General features: G+C 43.1%; 1 protein-coding gene across 1 annotated transcript in view; it reads right to left on the reverse strand.

Moving 5' to 3' along the window:
• Window positions 1-850: 850 nt before the first annotated feature.
• Mettl24 (methyltransferase like 24) overlaps window positions 851-10,960 on the reverse strand; it is a 108,995-nt gene continuing 98,885 nt past the window's right edge. The window contains exon 5 of the mRNA XM_028769078.1: window positions 851-1,506. Within this exon, the coding sequence (XP_028624911.1) occupies window positions 1,192-1,506 (315 nt within the window). The 3' untranslated portion in view covers window positions 851-1,191. The remainder of the gene's footprint in view (window positions 1,507-10,960) is intronic.

A 10,960-nucleotide genomic window follows, 5' to 3' on the forward strand; every position in this document is an offset into this window, starting at 1 on the left:
GAATTAAAGGTGTGTGCCACTATGCCTAAGTTTTTGAGATAAGACCTCTCACTGAACCGGAAGCTTATTGATTCACCTAGGCTAGCCTAACCAATGAGCCTCAGCCTGTGTCCAGCCCACCCTCATCCCCTGCTCTGTGGTTGCAGGCCATGCCTGGCTTTTACGTACAGAGGATGCAAACTCAGGCCCTCATGCTTATGTGCCCGGCAGCTTACTAACTGAGCGATCTCCTCAGCCCTAAGAGAGTCTGTTTGGAAAGATTTGACAGCATAGGTAAGTCTGAGGTGCCAGTCAGGTTTCAGGGCTGACAAAGCAATAGCAAAAGCATTAGGTTTCTGCTTTGTGCCTAGTTTCATAGCCGATGCTTACAGCTGAGTCTGAAAAGAAATTTGAACTGAAGTTCTTGGAGTTCTGACAGAACCTGATGTATCCAACGCTCCCAGGACCTAGAATCAGCAGCTCTTAGAGAGCCATGACATGACCTCTGCAAAGGCTGCGAAGGAATGTCTGAAATCCACAGACTCTAAAGCCTAACCTTGACTGGCAGGGCAAGAGAAACGTTAAAGGAAGCAAATTAAAGTCAAATGAGTGGACCAAAGTTTCTGGTTGTTTGTTTGGGTTGCTTGCTTGCTTGCTTGCTTGCTTGCTTGCTTGCTTGCTTTTTGAGACAAAGTTTCTCTGTGTAACCTTGGCTATCTCAAGACTCACTCTATAGACGAGGCTCAGAGATCCACCTGCCTCTGCCCGTGGAGTGCTGGGATAAACAGCAGGTACCACTCCACCCCTCCACAGAGTGACCCAACTTAAAACAAATGGTGTATTTTAAAAATCTGATCAGCCTAGTGAAAAGTATGCAATAATAAAATTTCATTTTAATGTAAATTCATGAGCTATAGATACATAATGAATTTTAAGAAAACTACACGCTGGCATGTGCAGGGTTTTTCTACGTCCACAGGACAGTGAAGGGACACACTCCCGCTCTGTCAAAGGCAAAGAAGGCAAAGGTCTCAGTCTGGGCAAGTAAAGGTTCATCCATGTCGCTGTCAATTGCCAAGCTCAAGGCTTCGTCATGTACTGCAGAGACAGTAGCACAAGCCCTGCCTCAAGCAAGCGACAAGCCAGTGGGGACTGGAAGCACAGACGCATCCATGTGCAAACGTTTCTTTGTGTTGAGCCTGAGGCTTCGTCTCACCTCCATCTTGTGTTCACCCAACTCAAGGTATAACAGCTGCTAGCATTGAAAAGGTCCTTCTTCAGGAAAAGCTGAGGTTTCGATAAGTCTTTATAGGTGTGAAAAAGTCTGAAGTCCTTCCGCTCCAACTCCTTCAGGAGGCTGTACCAAAACCGCACCACGCTGCTCTCGCTGCCGCTGACCTCAAAACCAGGCCAGTGGAGATGAATCTCGAAGATGAGCTGGCCGATCTGCTCAAGGACATCCTCCAGAATAAGGTTTTCTAGAACTTTCCATTCTGCACTTTCCAGATCTGCCTTGAGAACATCAATCTGTAACAAAGCGATAAAATGAGACTTGATCACTCACTGTATCACCTCCATGTCATATTGTATCATATTGTATCGTGTTGTATGTATTGTATCGTGTTGTATGTATTGTATCGCGTTGTATGCATTGTATCGCGTTGTATGTATTGTATCGTGTTGTATGTATTGTATCGCGTTGTATGTATTGTATCGCGTTGTATGCATTGTATCACGTTGTATGCATTGTATCGCGTTGTATGTATTGTATCGTGTTGTATGTATTGTATCGTGTTGTATCATATTGTATCGTGTTGTATCATATTGTATTGTGTTGTATGTATTGTATCGTGTTGTATGTATTGTATCGCGTTGTATGTATTGTATCACGTTGTATGTATTGTATCGCGTTGTATGTATTGTATCGTGTTGTATGTATTGTATCGTGTTGTATGTATTGTATCGTGTTGTATCATATTGTATCGTGTTGTATGTGTTGTATGTATTGCATCGTGTTGTATCATATTGTATTGTGTTGTATTGTATCGTGTTGTATTGTATTATACCATATTATCAATCATGTCTACTTCTAATGGCAACAGGATATTTAATTTTTAGAGTTGGAAATCATTTCCAAGTAGCCAATTTTAAAATGTTATCAAATATTTTTATACAATATGTTTTGATCATATTCTTTCCCCTCCCTCAATTCCTTTAAGACTCTCCCCACTTCTCTCTTTCTCTCCCTCCCTCTCTCTCTCTTTCTCTCTCTCTCTCTCTCTCTCTCTCTCTCTCAAGATTTATTTATTTTATTTTATGTATGTAAGTACACTGTAGCTGTCTTCAGACACATAAGGGAAGGGCACCGGATCTCACTATAGACGGTTGTGAGCCACCATGTGGTTACTGGGAGTTGACCTCGGGAATTCTGAAAGAGCAGTCAGTGCTCTGAACCTCTGAGTCATCACTCCATCCCTCTCCCCACTTTTCTAATCGAGATTCAAAAAGACACTATTGCTTGTTTTCTCTTATATGTTGTTGCTAGCTTTTAAGCTTTAGATGTGTGTGTGTGTGTGTGTGTGTATGTGTGTGTGTGTGTGTGTGTGTTGGCTCAAATAACCAAGTAGCCATTTATGACATAGATTTCCAACCCTCTTTCATACTGTTAATGACTACAGGCAAGGAGATGCCAGCTGAGCATCACAGTGGACTCTCTGGCTTTCTGCCCAGTGTCAGTAGATGTCAAAGGAGGAAAAACCAGTGTACATTTGTCATAGAGCCCAATGCCCAACAAGCTTTCCCCATAACCTGTGTGTCACTGCAAGGAGCCCAGCCAAGTCCTGGTAGAATGGCAGTCACACAGAGGGAATGACAGAGGTCCCTGCCTGCCTGGTCATTCTCACAAGCATCATCCTCTAGAGGCTTCACTAGGAGTTTTTTTTGTTTGTTTTTTGTTTTTGTTTTGTTTTGTTTTTTGGTTTTTGGTTTTTTGAGACAGGGTTTCTCTGTGTAGTTCTGGCTGTCCTGGAACTCACTCTGTAGACCAGGCTGGCCTCGAACTCAGAAATCCGCCTGCCTCTGCCTCCCAAGTGCTGGGATTAAAGGCGTGTGCCACCACCGCCCAGCTTTCACTAGGGTTTGAAGCCTAAGAAAGAGATGTGGAGTTTCTGAGTTTTGGAATTATTATTCTATGATTTCTTTTAATTATATCCCAAGATAACATTCTAAAACAAAACAAAACAGACAACAAACCATGAAACATCTGTTGATTTGATTTGGTTTACTTCCTAAGTAAGATGGAATAAAGGAAGAAGATAGGATGGGAGAGATTATCTTTCCAGTTAATCAGGTTACGAGAGTCAGCTCCTTTCTGCTGGATTTGCACAAAATCTATTAGAATAATAGGGACTGAAATACGTCCTGAAAGAAATGGAAGCCGAGTGGGCGTGGCTTGGTGGCAGAGCACTTTCCTAGCTGACAGGCATGGGGCTCCTAGTCTCAATGATCAGCACCATAAAAGAAAAAAAGTCACCAAGTTACTAATATGTGCAAGACCCCAAGCTAAGAACTTCCTTTTGCAATGTCCATGTAATTACATATCAGCACTAATGAAAGCGTAATTCTGTTGGTGACTGTGGTGATTGGAATGCAATGCTCATATACTTGAATGCTTGGGCATCAGGGAGTGGCACTACTTGAGACACATTAGGAGGTGTTGGAGTGGGTGTGGCTTGTAGTGGATGTGGCCTTGTTGGAGGAAGTGTGTCACGGGGGTAGGCTTTGAGGGTTCAAAAGGCCAAGCCAGGCCCAGTGTCTCTCCCTTCTGCCTGCAGATCTTGAAGTAGAACTCTCAGCTACCTCTCCAGCATCTCTTTGGCCTGCATGCTGCCATGCGCCCTGCCATGATAACAATGGACTAAACCTCTGAAACTGTGAGCTAGCTCCAGTTAAATGACATATTTTATTAGAGTTGCTATGGTCATGGTCTCTCTCTACAATAACAGAACTCTAAGACAGTAACCTTAGTTACCATTTACGGAAACAGACTTCGTGAGTAACCCGCTCCAGTCCTACAGCTGGACAGGCAGTGGTGAAATATGAACAGCCTGTGTATCATATTCTGTGGTTGTGTGTGTGTGTGTTTGTACACACACACATGCATATGCATGTATATACACGTATGTGTGGAAACCAGAGGTCAACATCAGGTGTCTCTCTACCTATTTTTCTCTCCAACTTATTACTTTGCAAGGTGGGGTCTTTTGTTGAACCTAGAGTTCATGTTTGGAGCTGGACTGGCTGGCCAATGAGCTCAGGAGCTGCCCTCTCTCTGCCCCAGACACCTGTCACCCAGCACTGGGGTTACAGATGCCACCGTGCCCAGCATTTATATGGGTGCTGGGCATCTAAACGCAGGTCTCATGCTTGTAAAGCAGGCTCTTTACCGACCGAGCCATCTCTCCAGCCCCCCACGTGCTCCTGACCACTTAAGAATATTATCTTTCCAGGAAACCACAAAAGGAAAGCAGGACTCAGTGTTCCAAGAAGTTTTGGAGTAAGTGTGGGTCAGTGAGGTGCTTAAACCAGTATCATTGAATTTCCAGAGTACTTTTCAAAGTGGATGATTTCACCACACAAAGCGAGTCTGACAGCACAAGACACAGTGAATTCTGGGATGGAGGGAAACATTCAAAGTCACAAAGCCAGGAGTCCCGAGCACTGCAGCCCCAGGAAGCTGCTGGCCAGAGTCACTAGGATCTGGCTCTGCAGATACATGGTGGAAAATCATCTTTGCTGGTTTACAAACATGGATGGACACCAATCTGCCCACTCTCTTTTGTCAGTGCTGTCGGGTAAGTTTTCCAGATGGTGTTGGAATATGAGAGCCCCGACCTTGGAGGCCCTCTGTGAGGGATTTCGGAGGTGCATGGAGGAGGTACAGAGATACAACTGCTACAAGGGCTTGCCTAACACTCTGAGACCTGCAGCACATGGCTTAGCACTCTTGCTTGAACTTCCTGGAAATGAAAACCAAGAGGCCTTAGGAAAGTCAGCGTCTGTAAACTGGCACTGGTTTCAAAACAAATGGAAAAGGTGAAAACCAGCATTCTTCTGCATGGAGATAACTCAGCAAAGACAGGTTCTACAGGAGTATGGACTAAACTCATTCTACGAATGGGTCCCGAGGGAGCGAGCTCACCACTTGGCTTGTTGCATCTCAGTTCTCCAGCATTCCTATAACTTTGTTTAATCTCGTCAGTTTTAGACAGAATCCTTCTGGGTTAAGGGTAATTAAGCTGTCAAAAGAAATGCTTAATCAAAGTTTCACAAAATGTCCTCATTGGTCAGAATACACTCAAAATTCAAAGAGCAACATGTGTCGTATCGCATAGCCAAGAATTCCACAGGTCCCCTACAGACTCGTTTCCACCATGGTTTTCTGCAAGCTTGGATATGATGGATAAGATAAATAAAAGAAAATGTGAAAAAGACAGGGAAGCACAATAGAGTAGATTGCTTGGCAACCATGAGGAGAACAAACAAACAAATAAACAAGCAAGGACATCGAGGGTGGTGAGTGGGGAGGCAGATGAAGTCCATTAACTTAATATTGACCTAAAAACTCTACTGGTAAAGATACAAAGGAGTAGGTCATACATGGCCCAGGTGCTTCTTAGAGTTGTATGTATATGTTCCTGGGTGTTTTGCCTACATGTGTGTATACGCTTGGTGACCCATAGAGGTCAGAAGAGGGTATTAGAACCCCTGGAACTGGAGTTACAGATGGTTGTGAATTGCTACATGGGTGCTAGAAACCAAACCTAGGTCCTCTTAACTGGTCTTAACATATGCTCTTAACTGCTGAGAAATCTCTCCATGCCCCTGATATATTTTAAGTACACTATCAATAAGAAGTTATAAGCAACCAGAAGAGAACCAAATAAGGCTGATTATAGCAAACACATGCTTGCTTTAGAAATCCACCTTTCACTCACTTGATGAAAATCTCCTCTAAAGAACAGACAGTATACCAAGTAAGACAACACCCCACCTTGAGCCCGAAAGTCCCCACTGATGAGAACCGTCCAGGCTGGTCTTTGTCACTCAGCCTTTGGGTGTGCGGTATAGAGTTGCCCACGAGCTCTTTCCTGCCTCCCAGCCTGAGAATACAGACAATCAAAATGCAGTGAATCAAACACATTTTTTCTCTCCCGTTATGCATGGCCTTTTTCTTGCATTTCAGAAGGTCCCATTACCATGAACTATTTTGCAAATGTAATTTCCATTATGACTGCACAATGCAGATAATATTATTGTTATTATAAAGTACTAAGGATTTCTGGGTAAGATATGCCACTTTTAAGATTCTAATACCAGCTTGTAACAATTGCCGTACCCCAAATCATGCAAATGAGGGTATCGGGATTAACAAGTGCCAGGTTTAATATAGTTGGTTAAATCATGTTTCTTGAGCAAAACAAGTAAGTGATAATGTCTAGTAAACTCTGGAATAATTGAAAACATTTTTTTTATAGGAGAGTCTCAAAGATAGTGGAGGAAACAATCTTGTCTGGTATAATTTCAAAGGTCTTGAAGAGGTTCTGGTATCAAATATTATTTCCTGTCCTTAGGCTTCCAAGATCCAATAAGTTGCCTTTCGCACAACTTCTTGAAGCAATGAGAATTTTAATTTTAACTGCATTAAGGGGTAATATCTTCTGGCAGCATCCTTGTCCAGAGTCCAAGTCTATCCCTAGACTGATCCACCCAGATCTGCAGGGAGACACTGAAGGGAAGGGACTGTGCACGGAGTGAGCTTTCTAGGCTGTCTTAGCAAAGAGCAACAGACCCAGTGACTTAAACCCTGAAGTTTGTCACTTCATCATTACAACTCAAAGTCCATGTCTCTCCCTAAAGGAGAAACTGTTCCTCCTCCTCTCTAGGCTCAACAATCTTAGCTTCTGCATCGCCTGGTCTGATTTCACCGTCTCATGGACTGCTCTGTATGCCTCTGTGTGTGTCCAAGTTCCTCCTTTTCTTAGAGCTGTCAGCCATCTTGGATTAGAGCCAAGCATGTTCCCTTATGACTTCACTTAAGGTAATACATCTGTAACAGTGGTATTTATAAACAAGGCCACATTCTGTAGTGCCAGAGAAGCAGGATTTAGCCCGTAACATTGCGCAAGGCAACCGTCGCCAACAGGGCTTTTGCAAGACAGGTTGCTCAGGAGCTGCTGCTTAGACAGGAGGTCCTGTTAAAGACAGCCGGAGGTAGCAACTATCCAAGGCAATTATGACCGTTACTCTGCCAGTCACTATATCAGCCAATACCGGCAGCTTCAACCTTGCTAAATACCCAACCCAGGCAAGTCAAAAAATCTCAAAGGCCAACCAAAATCACCATGGAAACATGCCCACATCTCATCCCTCGGTTCTTTTTACCATACAGTCAAGTACAACCTGTTTGGGGCACTTTCCCACAACCCCCCCCCCACATCTCCCCATCCCTCTGTTATCACTTCCAGGTTCACAGCATTCTTTCATCTGTAGATCTCCATCTAAGATTATTCCTTAGCAGGCCTCCCAGCAGGATGGGCAGATCTTGCACATGCCGGCTGGCTTTGAAGACAGCAGTATTGGGAGCTACACCTTTCAAGTCAAACCTAGTCTCGATGTCAAATTTTCACTGCATCCTATCAGTCAAAATAAATCACCAAGCCAGCTCAGATCCCAGAAAAGGCAATAGACTCTAGCCACTGTGGGAAGAAGGGGCAAGCACAGTGAAGTGGGTGGGGAGGGGAGACATGTTCTCGTCCATCTTTGCAAATGATTGGCCCCATTGATTAAAAGCAGTTGTACTTTGTGCAAATCATAGAGATGGATGCTGAGTAGGTAAGAGCAATACTCAGAAAGAGTGAGCATCAAATCCTTCATTAGAACGTTGTGAAGGCTAGTCCTGCTGTTCACCTTCACACAGCTGGAAAGGAGGAATGCTGCATTCTCTGGGACATCTTCTTGATCGTTGTTGATGTGGGATGCCCAGTCCACCGTGGGCAGTGCCATTCTTACTCAGGCGGGACTCAGCTGTGTAACAGATGTAGCTGAATATGAGCCTGGGTTCAAGCCAGTGAGCAGTGTACCTCCACGGTCTCTACTTCCGTTTCTGTCTCCAGCTCCCTCCCAGCTTCCTCGATGATGCTATATAACCCAAAACCCAAATAAACCCTCTCCTTCCCAAACTTTCTCCTGGTCAGTATTTTATCACAGCAACAGACAAGCAAAGTAGGACAATTGTTATTAAAGAAAGGAACATTAATTATACATGGCATTTGCTTATAGAGATATCTTTTCTTGGAAGCTGACAGAGAATACTGGATGGTCAATGGATTAATAATAATCCATTAAATAAAATATCGAGGCTAGGTATGGTGACAGTCTGCCATATTTGTCCCAGCACTCCAGAGGCTGAGGCATGAAGATTGGAAGTTTGAAGCCAGGCTGGAATCTATAGCCTATGCTACATTAGCAAGACCCTGTTTCCATTTAAAAGAAAGAAAGAAAAACTAAGAAGAGAAACCAAAGCATGTTTTATTTTTTGAAGTAGTTATTTTTTTTTTTTATTTCACAAGTAAAATGTTGAAAGGGCTACTTGACAAACCGTACCACTAACTGCCAATGCTATAGACATCTCTAACAAGGAAAAAAGTGTCCACTGGTGGTACTTTTAAAGCAGGCCGTGTGTCCTCAAATGGTCACAGATTTGAGGACATGATAGTTGAAGGAATGAAACATTTTCTTTAAACTACCATGTATTTGATAAACACCACCATATAAACGTAGTTTAATGGCTACTGCAACCATGAGTGGTTTCTAGAATAAAACCTGCAGGTCTACCTCCATTGAAACAACTTGCCAATTAGTGTTTGTCTCTGGTACTTCTTTGATCTCTTTACAAGGTGCAGCAGAGACTAGGGGAAAGGCACACAAGGGACTGCGGCTGCTCACGCTGAGTTAGAGTTGGGACACTGTCTCCTAACTACACCGAGCTACCTAGCATAAACCAGGTTAAGTGTAGACTTTGGCCAGTTTTCATGCCCTAAATTGTGGCATAGGAGAAAGGACATTAAACATGAAGAATTCATCAGCATAAAACCATTTAGTAAGTTTGAGGTAGGTTAAATATTAGCATTTTGTTTTTACAAATTAAAACTCAAGCACTTATTGTATTGTTTGTTATAACTGGAGACCTTTCATGGTCAGAAATAGCACGGCCTCTGACTTTTCAGATTAATTGTGTCTGATACATATCATGCTATAGTTCACAAATATCCACAAAAAAAACAAACAACTCACTGTGCTAAATAGTTGCATGTCAAGTTGACACAAGACAAAGTCATCAGAGAAGAGGAAACCTCAATTAAGAAAATGCCTCCATAACACCCACCTGTAGGCAAGACTGTGGGGAATTTTATTAATTAGTGATTGATGAGGGAGGGCCAGCACACTGTGGGCGGGTCCATCCCTGGGTTGGTAGGCCTGGGTTCTATAAGAAAGCAGGTTGAGCAAGCCATGAAAACAAGCCAGTAAGCAGCACTCTTCCATGGCCTCTGCATCAGCTCCTGCCTCCAGGTTCCGGACCTGCTTGAGTTCCTGTCCTGACTTCCTTCAGTGAGGAACAATGAATGATGTGGAAGCATAAGCCAAGTAAACCCTTTCCTCCCAAGCTGCTTTGGTCATGGTGCTTCATTGCAGCAATAGAAACCCTAAACTAAGACACTATCACAGAAATTTGCCTCTGGGGTATTTTTTAAATTCTACAATCAATCAATAATGATGAGTTATAACCATTTTAGAATAATCAACTTGCCCTCATTACAGATTTGTTTACATGTAATTGAACTGTGAAATTAAAAACAAGCACAGTACTATGTTGCTTTTCTGCCCTTACAGTGGTGAAGCAGGATGAGCACTGGCTTTGAGGTACAGGTGCCTTCATCGAAAATGAAGGGCAAAATAGCGTCAGCAGAGGCCGTTGACCGCAGTGTGTTCTACCCTGGCAACCCGAGGAAGGAGCTGTGTGGGAGGGGCAAATCTGCCCCAGTAAAGCCTTGGGATGTCCCACTACAACCACAGGGAACCTTAAACTGATATTTCATTTATGTAACACCTACAGAAGTAAATACCTAATATCATAATAGGAATAAAAAATATTTTACCTGATACTAGTTAATGTAATTGTCACAAGCCTAATTCTCTTAGTTTACTATAATTACTTCAAATTATTTACCAGACAGAGCTTCCTGGGGTGGGGTGTTCCTTTCAATTAAGTGGGCTTGATCCTTAGCATCACACACACCACATCCCCACACACACGCATTTCCCTTACACACACACACACACACTTCCCTTTCACTCACACACACACAATTTCCCTTTCACACACACACAATTTCCCTTTCACACACACACATTTCCCTTTCACACACACACATTTCCCTTACACACACACACACATTCCCTTACACACACAGGCACACACACACAAATCCTTTTACTTAAGTGAATTCCAAGAGTGCCAATGAAGATGCACATGCTACATGAAGAGAACAGCCAATGCCATGAGTTAAAGAAATGAAAAGCCAGGTATAGTGGTTATAATTCCAGCACTTGGGAATCTGAGGCAGGAGGACTAGTATTAAGTTTAAGGACACCCTGAAATGCATGAGTTCCAGACTAGTCTGGGATACAAATTGAGAGCGTACTCCAATGAAAAGACAAATACAAGAAAACAAATTTTAAAAAGAAAGAAATGAAAACCTTGTGGTAGAAGACGTAGAGAGGATCTCTTCCATGCTGTATGGAAGCATCACCTGTTAATAAAAGAGCCTATGACGAATGAACTGAGGCAGGATTAGAAGGTGGGACATCCAACAGAGAGAGAGAGAGAGAGAGAGAGAGAGAGAGAGAGAGAGAGAGAGAG

This window comes from Grammomys surdaster, unplaced genomic scaffold (assembly GCF_004785775.1).
Source record: "Grammomys surdaster isolate TR1022 unplaced genomic scaffold, NIH_TR_1.0 190, whole genome shotgun sequence".
In the NCBI taxonomy this organism is placed as follows: domain Eukaryota; kingdom Metazoa; phylum Chordata; class Mammalia; order Rodentia; family Muridae; genus Grammomys; species Grammomys surdaster.